The sequence below is a fragment of the Lissotriton helveticus genome, chromosome 11, assembly GCF_964261635.1.
Source record: "Lissotriton helveticus chromosome 11, aLisHel1.1, whole genome shotgun sequence".
Lineage (NCBI taxonomy): Eukaryota > Metazoa > Chordata > Amphibia > Caudata > Salamandridae > Lissotriton > Lissotriton helveticus.
This window is the reverse complement of record NC_136072.1, coordinates 335,115,368-335,133,018: the sequence shown is the minus strand read 5'-3', so window position 1 is coordinate 335,133,018 and position 17,651 is coordinate 335,115,368. Positions and strand designations below refer to the sequence as shown.

General features: G+C 43.5%; 1 protein-coding gene across 4 annotated transcripts in view; it reads right to left on the bottom strand.

Annotated features, from left to right (window-relative positions):
• The window catches only part of HDLBP (high density lipoprotein binding protein), a 1,657,332-nt gene that overhangs the window by 472,745 nt on the left and 1,166,936 nt on the right, over positions 1–17,651 (bottom strand). For all 4 annotated transcript variants that reach the window (XM_078665718.1, XM_078665720.1, XM_078665719.1 and 1 more), the window contains exon 19: positions 6–224. In XM_078665718.1, coding sequence (XP_078521844.1) covers positions 6–224 — 219 coding nt within the window. The remainder of the gene's footprint in view (positions 1–5; positions 225–17,651) is intronic.

Below are 17,651 nucleotides of genomic sequence, written 5' to 3'. Positions count from 1 at the left end.
TGTACCAGATCATCTATGATCTCCCTGATGCGGTGCTTTGCTGCCTCCACACACTCCTTGGCTCCCTTCAAGGTGACCTTATCACTCTGGGCACCAGAGCGAGGAAAGCTGACCATTACATTCCCATACTCTACAGCAATCTCCCGCAAAACCTGACCACGTCTAATGACAAAGTGGCGATGATGCTTGGGGTCCACGCTCATAGAGTCTTCCACAACATTCTCCTGCAGATTGGGGAAAAAGAAAGGAGGAAAAGGGTACTGTAATATGAACTGTACTGGTGCCATGTCCTCTATACACTTGATTGTGTCGCTGGACACTAGCTAATTCCTTTTGACTTATAAATAATAAATACCCTATAAGAAAATTTGTACTTACCCGATAAGCATTTGCTCATGGCATGTAGTACTGTAAATTCACATGCTGTGCAAACTTCCGCCGACTAGTGTTGGGATTGGATGTGTACAACTTGTTTTTCTTGTAAGTAAGTCTGAGTCAAAGGACCTAGTGACCACTGATTAGCGACAATGCACATGGACATCAGCTCAACTGTTTGTTTCTGTTACGGAGAGCAAGATTGGAGATGGAGCATAAAGACACAGTAAAGAGGACTATGGAAGGCAATGTATTATAAATAAAGAAAAAGAAAGAATACATCTGCAACAACTGCTGGTGAAGGTGGGTGCATGTGAATCTACCGCACGACATACCACGAACAGATGCTTACAGGGTAACTTTCTGTTCCTGGCATATGCAACTGTAGATGCACATGCTGTGCATAGACTAATGCAGTCTTCCTAAAAGCGGTGGCTTAGCCCGAGGATGTTGCAGATGACAAAGTGTACGTACGGCAGTCTGGCGAAATTTTGCTTGCTGTCTGGCCAGGGCTTCCACACAGCAGTGTTAGGTAAAGTTATGAGGGGTGGACCAAGTAGCTGCTTTACAGATGTCCGCTAGTGGTAGATTACCCAAGAAAGCCATGGACCCCCGCTCCTTTCTTTTTTGTGTGATGACTGGGGGGGTGGGGTGGGGTGACAGGGGCGGCAGGGTACAGGCAGCTTTCTTTTAACTTTAGTGTAAAATACCTGAATGCATTTGACCAGCCAAAGTGCAACACCTGCCTTGGAAATAGCATGCCCCTGGTGTGGCTTGGAGTAGGAGAAATAGCGGTTGTAGCTAACAAAGGGATTTGTACAGTCAATACAATACATTAGCGCCCTCTTGACATCTTAAGTATGCAGAGCGTGTTCTGCTACAGTCTCTAGGTGTGGAAGGAGAACTTGGAGCTCTATTGTCGGATTAAGGTGAAAACTGAAGACTACTTTAGGAAGGCATTTGGGATTGGTTCTGCTAACTACCCTATCACGATGAACTTGGAAGAAGGGCTCTTCCAAGGTGAGAGCGTGCATCTCACGGACTCACCGGAGGGAAGTGATGGCTACAAAGAAAGTTTCCTTACAAGAAAGAAACTGCAATAGGAAAGAGTGTAGTGGTCTAAACGGTCCCCTCATGAATCTTGTGAGAACTATATTAAGATTCCACACAGTAGGAGGCGGCATCAGAGGTGGGATAATAAGTTTGAAGCCTTCCATGAAAGCCTTAATGGTGGTATTCTGATCAATCAAGTATGTTGTCTATTAGGGAAGTAGGTGGCTACAGCAGCCAGATGTAACCAAATGGAAGTTTAGGCTAGGCTGGACCTTTGTAGGTGAAGGAGTTGAGACTATGTCATGCGTAGGAAACAGACTCTTTTTGACATGGTAACCGCCACATTTTGCTCATTATGCTTTAGATTGCAAGTGCACTGGGTTCAAGCTAACCAGTGTCAGTGCTTTCTCTACAACGAGACAAATGTTAATTGTAAACCAATTGCTAAGGACATTAGCACCCTTGTAGATCCCTGCTAAATTGGACCCCTGGTAACCAGGACATGGGTGCTAAAGAGGGTCCCCCTAAGGGCTGCAGCATGCACTATGCCACTCTAAAGGACCCAAACACAAACTGCACGTAGACTGCCATTGTAGGATGAGTGTACTGGTGCAGACCATTCCGAAAACACAACACTGCCCAATCCCTGTGAGCAATGTTAAAGTCCCCCTTGTCAAAAAACTTTGTTGCGGAATTTAATCATTGATGTCCTGATTTAGGCATTTGACGTAGGAAATGATGATGACTTAGAAGGATTCCTACACCTGAGTAGTGGCTTATATAATTGATTTGGTTGTTTGACTGGTGGGTTGTGAGTGTTGGACACCAGAGTTCGGACTGCGCAAAACTAATTTTTCCCGCTCTGGTGTGGTATCTGAATGGTATGAGTGTGTGTCAGGTTTGTAAGATATGTTTGAATGCCTGGATTGAGTGCCTGTTGATGTCTTGGTGATTTTTTTTGGTGAAACGTAGACATGTGTACATAGCTTTTCCCTCTTTGCTTTGTATTCATTGTTGATGCACATGTAGATAAAAGTATTGTTTATGATGTGATTTGTAAAAAGATTTGATGAAATAAATAACTAAAGGTGCAAGTAAAAAGTGCGGACCTATTGTCTGAGTCATAGGTTCTTGTCAGTAATAAGTTTGGTAGTTTTGCTCAGTACTGGCAATTGTTTTGCTGTTATATTGACTCAGCCTTACTGAGTAGAGTCAAGACCCTTTGGTGTTTCTAGTTCCATTGCTAGGCATTGAAAGTGATCAGGAAGACATTGTAAAGGTATGTGCTGGGCACTGATCATTATGAGTTACCCAGGTACATAATAGTAATGCTGAAAATAATGGTATTTGGTATCAAATCCCTAGCCTTAAATAAATCCATATTGATGTCAGTATTGGATTTATGAAGACATGCACTCATATGGCACCTTAGAGTTGCCACCTGTAACCCTGCTAGTCCAACGTGTTGGCTGACTGGTCTCTGTCAGCCTAACACAGCTCCTCCAGCAGGATGGCTAGGGATTTAGCATATCAAGGGCAGATGTTTCAAAGGCTCTGCAGAATTTGATATGCGACCTCAGCTTCCCATCAGCCCTGGGGAACACCACACCCAGTCCTCAGGCCTATTTGGCATCAGAGCAGGAGGGAAATTCGATATTCAGAAGGAGTTTACACTTACAGGCTAGGCAGACCCCTAAGGTGGGCCACCAGAAGTGGACAGCCGGAGAAGGGTTTCACCATCTTGATTATTAGTGAAATAGAAACTTTTGGGACAGGTTTATGCCCAATCTCCACATTGGCTACTACTTACACCGAAGAAGCATCTCGCCTGGAGGACCAGGACCCTTGCATCCAGACTCACTAGGGGAGCTAACCCTGAACTGCAAGTGGTTTCTTGGACCTTGGCCCCTAAGCATCTTAACTCGCTAAAGGTATCCTCCAAAACAGCTCGCAAGTGTACCTATGCATTGTGTTTCTCCCATACGATAGCATTACACCATTTGAGGCTCAAATCTCTTTTTTTATTTTTTTATTTTAAGTATGTTTATTATTGCAAGAAAAGACAAATCAATTCACATATCAATAGAATAACAGAATATAATAATATAGCATTTCATTGACTATCAAAAGAACGGCAAATCATAAAGAGGGAAAGCTATACAATACATTATATATGAATATAAATTATTTTAAACAGATAGTAGATAGTCACAAATAAGTTTGCCCTCTTTATATATTCAATTTTTCAAAATTCGATAAAGTGTTTCCAAATTTTTTCCTTTTTTTTACAAGCTTTTGGACCTCTATTTTTTGCTAATGTAAGTTCCATAATTCTTATTTCGCTGACCAAAGCACACCATTCTGAAATATTTGGAGGATCTTTAGAAATTCATGTTCTTGCTATCACTAACCTAGCACATGCAAAAAGTATAGTTATGAGGTCCTTATTCGGACAATTAGTATCATGGATGTCTAAAAGAACCAAGTGCGCTGACAGCACCGGAGTTATAATTTGTTTGCGATTTAAGACCTCCATTATTCCTTTCCAATATATAAATAATTTTGGAGAAGAAAACAACATGTGTTCTATTCCAGCTGCAAACAAATCACACTTCGGACATTTTGTTTTATCAGTTACAGAGTTACCCTGTGTCCAGCTAGATATTCTTTGTGGAGTATAATAAAGTTGTGTAATTGTCCTATATAGTTGTAGTCTTAGATTAGAAGAGTGTACTACGGTGTTTATATGGGATAATGCAGCTGCAATCTGTACAGAGTTAATATCCATGTTAAGTCTACCAGACCATTTGACTGCAATTTTAATAGTATCGTCATATTTACCACTTGCTAGATACTGATAGCCCAAACTTATTAATGATTTTGTTTTTTCCGAATATAAACAGACTAGTAAATCTGATTGGGTTGTTTCAGTTATTTTCATTTTACGGAAAAAATAGTCTCTTATTTGCATATATTTAAAGTACATATCATTTGTTAAACCATATGTTCTTTTCAGTCTTTCAAAGTCAAAAATTCCATTTGAGCCGTAAAGGTCTCCAAAAGTACTAATACCATATCGGATCCAGCGGTTTCCTGTCCCATCTGAAAATATGTCAGGAAGACCAGGATTGTTCCAAAGTCTAAGTTCAGCATTAAAAAATGAGCTTTTGTCAATAAACATGATTTGATCCCAGATTTTTTTAATGTGTCTGGCCGTATTGAATTTAACACGTTTGAAATAGTTAGGATCGTGTACGCGAAACAAGAATTGGTTACTGTCTGGCCCTAGCATGTATTGATGGTAAAATAGAGGACTTTCATTTTTCACTAAACTTCTTATGCGACGAAAAAAAGTTGCTAAAAAGTATAAATTAAAATCAGGAAATGTAAGACCCCCTTTTGCTATCGGTAATTTCAAAAGATTTATAGCCCTACGAGCATTCTTAAACCCCCATAAGAAACTACTACATATGCCATCTAGTTTAAAAAAAAAAAAGTTTGTTTGGTTGTAAAGGTATAGCCCTAAATAGATATAATATTTTAGGTAGTATCTTCATTTTGATCAAATTAAGTCGCCCTATTAAGTTAGAGCAGTTTCTTTTAATAAAGATTCATAATTCATATTTAGTATTTTCTCAGTATTTGCTGCTAGCTTGATTCCTAAATAAGTCGCGTTTTGGCATATAGCGTGAATAGGTTCTTCTGGGCTGTAATTAGCAATAACTTGTGTTTTGCTCACATTTAATTTGTAGCCTGATACTTTGCCGAATTGTGTAGCTTCTTCAATTATCTCGGGTATCGCTTTAACTATATCTATTGTATATATTGCGATATCGTCTGCAAAAGCTGTTAGTTTTAGGCTCTTTTCACCATGGTAGATTGGAGTAATATTAGCTTGTTCCGTTAGCGCATTCAAGAAAGGTTCCAGAGATAGAGCGAAGAGTAGAGGGGAAAGAGGGCAACCTTGCCTAGTTCCTCTTCCTATATTGAAATTAGCTGAGTCTTTTCCCCCATAGCTAATCTTGGCTAGCGGATTATCATATAAGGAGCAAACCCAATCCAGGTATGGTCCGAATATGCCCATTTTCTTTAACACTTCCCACAGATATTCCCACCCCACTCGATCAAATGCCTTTTCCGCATCGAACATGTCCATTCAGAGTGGGGTGAGAGTAGTCTCAGCAACATCAAAAGCTGTAATTGCCATATTTACATGGGCTGTAGTGTCTCTTCCCATCACAAAGCCATGTTGTTGTAGGTTAACCATATCTGGCATGATGGGAGCGAGGCGGTTAGCTAAGATTTTAGAAAATATTTTTACGTCCGAGTTGAGCAAAGAGATTGGCCGATAAGAACCGCAATCTTTTTCGGGTTTACCTTTTTTGAGAAAGAAAATTATCTTAGCTATTTTCCAAGATGATGGAGCTTTCTTAGATGTAAGTATTGAATTAATCACTTCCTCTAACAATGGTAACAATTCCTGAGCACAGATTTTATATATTTCCAACGGGAGACAGTCCTCTCCGACTGCTTTTCCTAGCGGTAAAGCTGCAATTGCTGACTTTATTTCAGTTATTGTTATTTTTGAGTTTAATTGATTAGAAACCTATATGTTTAAGTCCCTTTGTGTTGGTAAATATTTATTAAGGTATTGCATTATTGTGGTTTTAGAAGGTACGTTGTCTGGGGTGTATAAGTTTTGGTAATAGTTAGCAAACTGCCTTAGAATTTGATCTTCTTGTTCGTACACATATTGATCTAGCCCTATAATTGCCTTAATTTTAGTTCTAGCTTTCTTGTCCGCTGTCTTATATGCAAGTACTTTTCCTATACAATCTCCACCTTCATACTGAGCTAGTTTATATTTATGAATTTTCGCACTATATCTTTCTCTAAGAGTTTTTTTAATACAAGATTGTAATTCAGCTAGCTTTATTCGTATCCCATCAATATCTGCCTTTGATTGCCGCGTGGCTTTGGCAAGTTGTTGTTCGACTTGTAATATGTTGGAGGTGATTTTCTTAATAGCTCGACGATTCTCAGCATTTGATGTCAATATATGTTGCCGAGCAAATCCCCTGATGCTACATTTACAGGTGTCCCATACTGTATTTATATTGGCAGAATTAATATTGAGTGATATGAACTCTTTTATATGTTCTTTCAGTAATGTTATAAATCCAGCTTCGACCAGTAAATATCTTGGAAATGTGAAGTTTCGTGTTTCCCTCTTTTGATCTCGTATTTCAAACTCAAATAGCAACGGGTTATGGTCAGATGTGATTTTTGGGCATATTTCCAAGTCACAATGATCTGCAATATTGTCCGATGCCCATATCGTGTCTATTCTAGAGCAAGATCTATGTGGCGCTGAATAGTAGGTATAGCCTGCCATTAGGGGATATTTGAAGCGCCATATATCTTTCAGATTGTTTAGTCTTGCCAGTTCCAGTATTGCCGATCTGACCTTACGCATCCTATTTGAGGCACCTTGCCCTGTAGAGTCTATTTTATAATTAATGACACAGTTAAAGTCCCCCATAATCATACGTTCTCCCTCCCACTCTAGTAGTTCTATGCTTAATTGTTCAAACATTTTGGGATCATCGATGTTAGGTCCATATACCACACAGAATACACATTTTTTATTATCACAGTGTATCTGGGCAATCGCCCACCTACCCCTGAGCATCTGAAGCTGTTTTAATTGTTTCCATCGAAATTCCTTTTTCTTTTAGAATGGCAACCCCTCGAATTGAAGCATTTAATGTAGAGCATACCACCAATTCATAGCCCATTTGGGATAGTAGTTTCCTTTCCTGATAGCTGATATGTGTTTCTGAGAGTAGCACAAAATGTGGTTTATACATTTGAATCTCTTCTTGTACTAATCTCTTTATTTTGCTATTTAGACCATCTACATTCCAACTTAGTAGTCTTAGTTTAAGCATTTTTAAATCTTCTATTCTCTCGTATCGATTTGATTTCCCTCTGTTTGTATAATTTAATGTACAAATATTTTCTGTTATTCTTTAAAACATATTAATTTCTTGCAATAAGCTTTTTCTCCCTTTTCCCCCCACCCCTTCCCACCTCCGCCCTTATCTTCAACCTTCCTCCACCCTCTCACCCTCACGTCCCTTTGGGGGGAGCACCCCTCTATCCCTTGCTGCCGCTGTAAGGGCAGCTCAGTGAAGTAGCATACATGGAGATTACCCCCACCGCTTTTTCAAGTCTGTCTGTGATTAGCCGAAAATAGAAAAGGAAGAGCAGAAAAAGAAAAAAGAAAAACAAGAGTTCTTGAGTCATTGTATCCACAGAACTAAACCATAGATTTAGCTTTTAGTTCATTTGCCCTTTTTCTAGAGTAAATCTTTCTAAAGCCTGGACTGCCTCTTTAGGTTCAGTGAAGAATAAAGCTTGACCGTTTCGTATGACTTTGAGACGGGCAGGTTCTTGTAGGTAAACCGTGCACCCTATAGCTTTAAAAGAATCAATCATTTTACGGAGTTCCCATCGTCTATCCATTGTGCCCTTGCTTAAATCTGACCTCACAAAGAAAGTCAAATTGTCAATAGTTACAGGGCTATTAGGTCTGGCCTTAAATGACACTGCTTGTCTCAATAGAAAGTTCCCAAAGTAAATCAAAAACGTCTAGGAAATTTGTTGTTTTTGTTTTTTTTGGAACAGAGGCAGTCTATGTACTCGCTGGAGTTGGGAATCCCAGTCCCAGTCAGATAAATCACTGAAAGCTCTTTGAAATAGTTTCACGATGAAAGATCTCGGATCGGCCCCCTCCATGCCTTCAGGAATTCCAAAAAGTCTAAGGTTCTGTCTCCGTGAGTGATTCTCCAAATCTTCCACTTTGGCCTCTAGTTTAGATACACGTGTGGAGTTATGTTTTGCAGTTAATTCTGATTTGTTTGCACCTTCTTCCACTTCTACTACGCGTTGTTTTAAGTCTTCCATTTCTTTTGTGACCCCCCCAAGACTTTGACAAACTTCACTCATAAAAGCCTGTATTTTGGTGTTATCCTCTCTTAATTGTAAATATTGTTGTTGGCTTTCCTTTCTTTGTGATAGAAGAGTTTGCATAATTAGTTCCATAGAAATAATATTTGAGGGGTCTGATGCTGCATCTTGTATCTGTCTTTGATCTTGTAGTTGTGACTGATTTATAGAGTCCATGTGAGCTATCATTGCAGGTGACTTATTGACATCAGAGGAGGCAATACTCCTAACTGCACCCTCAGTCTCAATGATTTCAATATTAGATTGCTCCAATGAACTATTCACTAATGTTGTTTTAATTGGTGAAAGACTTGATACTAAGCTAGCCGGGTCCTCTCCCATCTTATTAGAATTGTTAATTGTAAGATGAGATTTCATATTCGCAGGCTCAGCTAATTCTGCAGTGTCATTAGAGATAGTCATAAGGGAACCAATGTCTCTATTTTCAATATTTGCATTAGTTTTAGTTGGAAAAACTGTTAAATCATTGTTCAGAAGTGTTGACTTCTTTGTAGACTCCGTTGTAAGGGATTTATTTCTTCCCCGAAGATTTAATTCTTCTTCGGGACTTGTGCCAGAAAGTCTTAAAGCCATGTACTTTACTCCACCCTTCGCTTCAATCCATTTTCTCAATGGACTATCATCAACTATGCGTCCTTTCTTATTTACAGCCGGTTCTTTGCTCATTGGTTTGCGAGTTGTACTTTTGTACAACTCGCAAACTGAGGCTCAAATCTCAAAACTATTATTTGACTGTATTTTCTAATACTGCAAAGATCTACAACTCCAAAAGTACTTGCCTGATTCCGATGGGGTCTCAAATTATATAAAAATCTGTGTTATTTTTCTAAATTGGTCTTGAGTTTCTTTAGTGTGTGTCTCATTTATTGACTCTGTGTTCAACAAATGCCTAACACTAGCCTCTGATAAACCTAAACTGCTTGTCCACACTACCACAAATGGAGCACCTGGTATTATTAATTTACGTCCTGTAAGGCAATAAGCATGGACTAGAAATTCTGCACAGCATAAGTCATTTTGGTATGCTACATAGAAAGACAGCTTCCTACAATGGGTATGTGAAAGTAGGTATACTTCAGATCGAGGCCAGTCATGAAGTCACATTGCTGCAGTAATGGCATGACTACTTGTAGAGTCACCATACTAAAGTGCTCTGACACAATGTATTTGTTGAGAGGTCTGAGATCGAGGACGGTTCCAGAGGGAGCAGTAACTTTTGGTGATAAGGGAATACAGGGAATACACCCCCTTTCCTCGGTGTTGCAGCGGAATCGGTTCGAAGGCCCCCTTGGCAAGGAGGATCTGTAAATGTTCTGGGGACAGTTTATGTTTGGTGATGTATGTATAAGTTATAGACAATTGCCCTCCTTTATGATGTCTAGGACCAGTCGGAGATGATTTTTGTTGAGCGGGACAGAAATCCCTGTAGCCTTCCTAGACAGGTGTGTGTCATCTGGAGGGGTTTGGAGGGGCGTGGTGAGGAGGAGCCAGTGTTTTGGAAAGGTAGCCTCTTTGGGGGCTGTACCCTTTGGTCTGCCTTTGCCACATGTGTATCCACCCCGATAATAGCCTCTTGAAGACGGCAGCTGCAACTTGAAAAGGTAGAAGAGGTTTCTGGGTTGGGGTTTTGGTGCACCACAGTACTGAGAGCCAGGAAAGGAGGCACAAGGAACAGCCGTCTGTAGGGCACACATAGCTTTTGTACGGTCAGTATCTTATTTGTACTTTTTTTTCTAGCATCTCGTCGACGTGAGGGCTGCAGAGATGCGCCGCCATGCATGGCAGCGCAAAGGATGCTGGTGTTTATACCATGAGCAGCTGTGTCTGTGGCATTCAGTGTACATAAGTTATAGGAGAAGATCTAACCCTCCACCACAAACTCTCGTCGCTTTTTACGATGCAGCGCTGGGAGATGCTGGACAAGGTCCACCATCTGATCCCAAAGGGCACGGTTATACCAGGAAAGTTGACCTATAGTATTAGCGATGCCCCAGTGAGTAGCAGACTGCGCCGCTATACATTTACCCTGTCATTGATTTTCTTACTCTCCAGGTCCCTGTTTGTTAGCTCACTTTCAAGATGTTATGAACGATTCAGGGGTAACTGGCCCTGAATGTATGGTTAGTCCATGGGAGAATGTAACTTTTTGTTGACCCTTGGTGTAACCATCCCCTCTAAACTGCATTTTTAAAGATTTCAGTGGCCGAACTAAGGCCTCCCTTGAGCATAGGGAGGTAGTGAACAGAGTTGGGTGGAGGGGGAAACCATCCTCCTCGTGTTGAATGTGCATCTCTACCGTATGAATGGTAGCTGCCCCAAATAGGACCTCATGGTACGAGGTGACCTCTGGAAATTAGGGCTTTGAGTGATACAGGACTGGGTCCACTGGAGGTTCTGTCTCATAGCAGTCCCAAAGTTCTAGACTCTGTGGGCGATATGAAGGGTAATAGGGTAGCCGTGGACTGACCCTCCCATAGTGCAAGGAATCCTGTGTTGAAGAAAAGCCACACACAACAGAGGGAAGGAAAAGGAATGTAATTGGGGAGGAGGTAGTGGAGGAGGACTAGCAGGAGGAGGTGGAACGGCAGCCCTGTTGTGTCTTAGCCTTCTTAGGTGTGGGTTCCAACGGGGTATTGAGGGCTTCTTGTGAGTTACTGTCTTTCAGCGCCTGAGGCTTTGCCAGGATCCGAACAGTGCCCGGTTGGATATGGATCCATTGTTCCACAGCACTGAGGTGATCTTGCAGCTGAAGGGCTCTTTTTTCAAAATCCTCAGAAGCAGCAGAGGATGTAGCTGCAGATGGCAGTCTGGAAAGAGCAGAAGAGGTAAGCTGTTCAGACAGCACCAAAGTCTATCTCCGCTCCGAATGCTTTGGGTAACCCAGTTTTGATTCAGATGGGGTCCGAGCCTGCAACTTTAGATATGGCACAAAAGCAGTGGTCGACGTAGAGGCTCAAGGAGGACTCCGCCAGTGTGATATGGGCGTCAGCCAGCTTGGAATAGCGGTGTCTACCACTGCAGGAAGGCAGTGGAGCACCAAAAACCTCAGAGGTAGCCCAATAGGTCAAGGTTGGTGCGTCTTTAGTGAATAGGGGAGGAGACAGTACTCACCATGGTTGTTAAAAAGGCACTGGGCCAGTGGAGGCTCTTCTGCTTTGCTGTCCACCTCAGAGTCTACAATTTCCAGCGATACGCCACCTTGATTTTGACAGCTGGTGCTTCCAACTGTTCAACATCCAACTCCTCTCTCGTTCTGAAGAGGTCAGGAGTGTCTTTCACCTCCCTTCTGTGCTCAATAGTGGCCTAAGCAATGTGGCAAGCTCTTCAGTTCCAAAGGGTCTTTTTATTCCACAACTCTAGATGCACCGAACAGAAGTTTTCACAGTTGTCAGGAGACAAACAGATTGCAGACTTTGTGGAAGTCCGTACTTAGGTACTCGACGCGGCAAGTAGGGTAGAACCGAAATGGAGTCCTTCACATCAAGGAGGCATTCTTGACCTCAGTGATGAAATTCCAGGAAGTAGTCTAACAGGATGGAATCAAAAATTACGCGACAGTGAAGACTGATGAGAAAGCATGACTGTTTCAACAACCGATGAGAAACAGATCCGAAGGCCTGGAGAGAGCACCATGCTGCGTCAAACCGAGCCTACATAGAGACTTTTGAACCAAACGGGGGGAGAAAAAACAATCTAACAATGGAAACCATGCAGATGTGCTTTACCACTAATAGGTGGAGTAACTAGGTCAGTGACGCGAAAATATTTCCTTCTTATCTTAACAAGAATTTATACAACGCTCGTTCACCCAAGGGTTTCATGGTGCTAACCAACAGACTGGGAAACTACATATCAGAGGTCTGACGGGGGGCTAAACTAGGTCTGGGCAAACAACCAAGTTTTAAGATACCGCCTGAACTGAAGAAGAGTGGTACAAGAGCAGGTCTCTAAAGTGAGAGAGCCATCTGAAGGCATTTACCAAGGGCAATAGGAAGGCCCAGGTAGATGGCGTTGGCGTAATCTAAGTGTGACAGTACCAAGGCCATCACAACCTGGGTCAAGGCGGACTGGGTGAGCATCAGACTAATCTTTTTTATTTTACGAAGCTGAAAGAAACAGGATGACACCACTGAGTTTACTTGAGGCCTTAATGAAAGCTCTTCATCAATGAGCACCCCTAGGCTTTTGACCGAACTGGACGGGGTTAGGGGTAGGCCCAGTTCGGTAGGCCAGTAGTGTGGGCCCCACAGAGGCTTGCTTTCGCCGAAGAGGACCAATTCTGTCTTTTCGGGGTTCAATTTTAGTTGGTTGCTGTCCATCCAATGACGTATGAAGAGCATGGTGGACTGAAATTGATGAATAGATTCTGGGGAGTCATCGATGGTGAAGGTGAGTTGCAGATCATCTGCATAATTAAAGGTAGTGACTTTAAAAGTTTTTAGTGAGTGAAGTAGGGGGGAGCATATAAATATTGAACAAAATGGGTGATCACGAAGAGCCCTGGGGGACCCCACAAGTAGTGTGAAGTTTAGGAGATGAAAAGGGGGGCAAACCGACTGCTTGCGAGCGGTGACTGAGAAAAGACCTAACCATGGTCAGGGCCAAGATGCCGGCTAGTCTGACACGGTCGAGAAGGATGTCATGATCGACCGTGTCGAACGCAGCCGACAAATCAAGCAGGACTAGGGTCTGAGGAATGCCTAAATCAGCGTTATGGCGTATGGAGTCCAGGACTGCGGTTATAACTGCTTCAGTCGAATGGGCCGGACGAAATCCGGCTTGGGCAGAATCCAAGAAGTCGGATTGCTCAATGAAGCTAGAAAGATGAGATGTTACATGGGCTTCCAATACTTTGGCCAGATATGGTAGTAAAGAGATTGGCCTGTAATTAGATAAGGTAGTGACTTCCAAACCTGATTTTTTTTGAAGGGGCACCACCACTGCCTCCTTAAATGAGTTAGGTACCATGCCTTGGGTCAAGGAGGTGTTGAGGAGTCTTAATATAGGGGAAGGGAAGGCAGTGATTACCTCTTTTAGCACATAGGGAGGGCAGCAATCATGTGGAGAGCCCGACTTGACCCTAGCCGTGAGAGCAAGCAAAGACGGAACATCCAGAAGAGTAAATTGGCCCAGGGAAAGTGCACTGGACATGTGAGTGGAGTCAAGGGAAGCAGGGGAGATAATAGGGATGCTGGATTTAATGAGCGTGATTTTGTCCAAAAAGTAATGGTTAAGGGTATTACAGAAATCCTGTGTGGCTACGGGTTTGGGCTGGGTTCTTGCAGGATTCAAGAGCTTATCGGCGATGATAAAGATGTCCTTCGATTTGTTATTAGACATTTCAATAATACTAGAGAAAAATTCTGCTTTGGCTAGAAAGATGGCCTTCATGTAAACAGCGCGAGTGGCCAAATAGTGGGTCTTTCCGAAAGAGTCGTAGTTTCTTCTCCACTCACGTTCCTTCTGGGGAACAATTAATTTTTTTGCCCTCAGGTCAGGAGAGAACTATTTATGGGCGTCAGATTGGCGCAAGGTTTTCAACTTTTTCAACAGGGGGTGTATATCGCTTGCATTTGCAAGCCAATCAGAGATATTAGCTACAGATTGGTTAAGATCTGTATTATGAGCAGGAATTGAGTTCTTCAGACTTCCCAGAAAGGCTGGAGTGTCAAGAGAGCCCCACTTCCTAATCAAGCCTTCTCTGGTGTCTGCGTTTATAGTGGGCTTAGGGATTAGGGATAGAAATGTTAAATTGGATCAGAAAGTGACCAGACCAGATGCATGGAGAAATAATAGGGGGTGCTATGCGAAGGTTAGAACTCCAGATCTGATCTAGCGTATGCCCTTTAATATGGGTGGCGGTATTGATATGATGGCTAAAGTTGAGGCCAGTAAGAAGGTCCATGAGCTCACTCGCTGAAGGGCCACCAGACGGACTATTTAGCCAGTAATTGAAATCACCTATCAACAAAATCTTCTTATAATCAGTGACCAATTGTTCGCACAGAGAGAAAGGAAACGTGGGCATACTCTGAGGGGGCCTGTAGATCAGCACACATATGAGTGGGCCAGACCTAGAGTCAAGTCTAATAACCAAATTGTCTGCTACAGGAAGGTCGAGGGACATCAATTTAGAAAATACTAAGTGTTTGTTGATAATGGCAGCTACTCCACCACCCATTTTACCTGGGGCGCGATCTACCTGTAAAATGTAGTAATAATCAGGGAGTGCTGCTAATATGTCTGGGGATGAATCCATGTTAAGCCACGTCTCAGTAAGGAGAAGAATATCTGGTTTTTGACAAGCAAGAAGGAGAAAGATATCCAGTTGGTGTTTCACAAGAGATCTAGTATTAAGATAGAATTTGTTTATTTGTTGAGTTACGGCTGGGGCAGGCCTCGATTGCGGAAGCCAGTGACGTATTTGTGACAAAGGCTGAAAGATACCTAATTGAATGAGATGACTAGCAGTGGATGGACAAAGAGGGCCGGCTAAGCTGCGGAGGTTCACCAAGCTCTCAGATGAATAAGTCAACGGAGATGCAGGGACAATAGCCCCTTGCCCCGGCCTGGCGCAGACGGGCTTGCCTTTGGCGCGCCTCTCGCTGGGCACGGCGCGGCAAGAGGGGATGCACATTTTATGCAAATTAGGAGCTGGTGTAAGGAAGACTGCAGCGTCAACCCTGGGCTACCCCTAAGATGGCGGATCCCCTGCCAGTCCCGGTGACAACGCCTAATCGGCTGCACGGGAAGAGCAGCCAGTGTGAGGAGTGGAGGGAGGGTAAGTGCTCAAAAGTGCAAAATCAAGTATTTTAAAAAAAGACAAACAGTTAAAAAATGAACATACGATGCTCCCGGCTTTCCTTCGAAGCAAAACAAGTTGTACATGTCGGAGCCTAACACTAGATGGCAGACGTTTGTAAAGCATGTGAATCTATAGCAGCCACACATGACATGAACATGTTAGTTACCATGAATTAATGATGCATTCAATAAAGTACAGCATACAGCCTAATGATGGGCAAAATGCAAGTAATCAATGATCCCGGTCTTAGTGGCCCTCCATGATAAGAACACTCTTTTAAAGAACAAACATCCTGGAATATACAGTGGCACAATGACACTGTGCAGCAGTAACATTCTGCATCTGAAAACGATTCAGAAGCAACAAACTATAAATCTTTCTCTTAAAGAACAAACATCCTGGAATATACAGTTGCACAATGACACTGTGCAGCAATAACATTTTGCATCTGAAAACTATTCTCTTGCTGTTACACCATAAAATTGAACTCCCACTATGCTTAGTTTCAACTAACTTAACTCTGGAGGAACTTTAAAGTACCTTCTCTAAAGTATACAATCAAACAAGTTTTAAGAAACGCGCCCAGTACATTTACTACCCATGTAGAGATAGAAAATGAATGTTTGTGTAATGTACGAGTTACTTACCTTCGGTAACGATGTATCTGGTAGAGCGGATTCTACCCGCAGATTCCTTCACGTACTATCATCCCCAGGCGTAAGACTGGATCCGGAAACATTTTTTGCCACAGCATCCCTGCACGCCGGGGGCGACATCACGCGACTCCGCCCAGGGGTCGTCCACGCACGTGACGTCAGCGAGGTCACATAAGACCCGCCCCGGCACGCCTACATCAGTTTTCTTCTGAGAACTTTTCCGCACCACAACACGAGATCACCAGATAAACTGTGGAAGCATGGGAACAGTGTGCGAAGAGCAGTAAAATTGGAAGAAGCAGTGACTAACACCACACAGAGTAGTGGCAACACCGTAGAACCCAAAGACAGGAAAGAAGGAGCAAGCAGAGCCCTGCGAAGCCACCCTGTCAGCACATAGACAGCCTCCCACTCCCGTGCCGCAGAGGCAAGGAACATGCGTAAAGTCATGGTACCTGTAGTAAACCTACCACCCTCATCCACAGAAGGAGACCAGTCCCATGACAGACAGGAACAACAATCCTCCAAGCCAACCAAACAGAGGGCAACCACCCACAAGGGACAAGGCAAGACATGGCCAGATGACCCTTAATCAGGGGATAGCACTGGAAGGAAGGGAGGGAGGACAGGGATAGAAATCAATCTCCCCGAAACCCGGAGTAGCCAGAGCAGCAGGGCACCGGAGCACCGGCACCCCATCCTCCAAGAACCAAGGAGGAACGAACCGCCACCAGACCGAGCCACCCGTAAAGAACAAGGAAAGCACTCACAGGAGACACAGCCCCCCACCAGGAGGTGAGTAAAGAAGACCAACCCAAGGGTCCTCGCAGAATAGGGGAGGAAGGGCGGGCCGTGAAGGAATCTGCAGCTAAAATTATCTCTACCAGATACATAGTTACCAAAGGTAAGTAACTCGTACGTATGGTAGACTACTAGCCGCAGATTCCTTCAAGTGGAATAGATACCCTAGCAACACTCCCTGGGAAGGAGGGTCTACGAAAGGACCCCACCAGCCAATATGGAACAGAGGGCCACCCCAGGGGACCAGATCTGTGGACCAGGAAGAACCTCATCCCTGCCAGGCAACGGGAACCCCCACAAGCAGAACCCTACTGACCCCAAGGGGATGTAGGAGGGAAAAGAAGGCTGAAGAGGCTCGTACACGCACAGCAGAGGAACCAAAGGCAAGGGCTGAGAGGCCGAAGCATCCCATTCCCCCACAAGGCAATATAACACCCGCCCAAGACAGGAAAGGGGGAAGAAGAAGCCTAGAGGGCCCAAGGAAATGAGGAAAAACTAGGCGAACCAACTCCAGATGGAGAGCTGCCTTCCAGCCAGAACAGCACCGGCAGTCAAGCCGCCAGAAGCAAGAAGAAGAGCCCGAGGCCAAGGAAGGGCGAGTAGGCGGCGCCTGGCAAGGGAGAACACAAGAGCGCCCCAGACCTCAGGACAGGAACAGAGAAAGGAGGAAATGCCCGGGTACACCACTACGAGTGGCCGCGCACACGACCTCAAGGAGCAAAAGCAACCTACACAAATGCCATGGAGAATAGGCACCCAAAGGCGATCCGAACCCTCCAGCAGAGCACAAGCCATTCGACCCAGGGTACGATGAGCCCCAAACATGGGAACCCTCTTTGGAAGAACTTTCGCAGTAGAGGAACAAACAAAAGAGCCACAGGGAAAAAAACATGCCCGGCTTGACAAGCAGCCCAAGCAGGCAGAAGGCC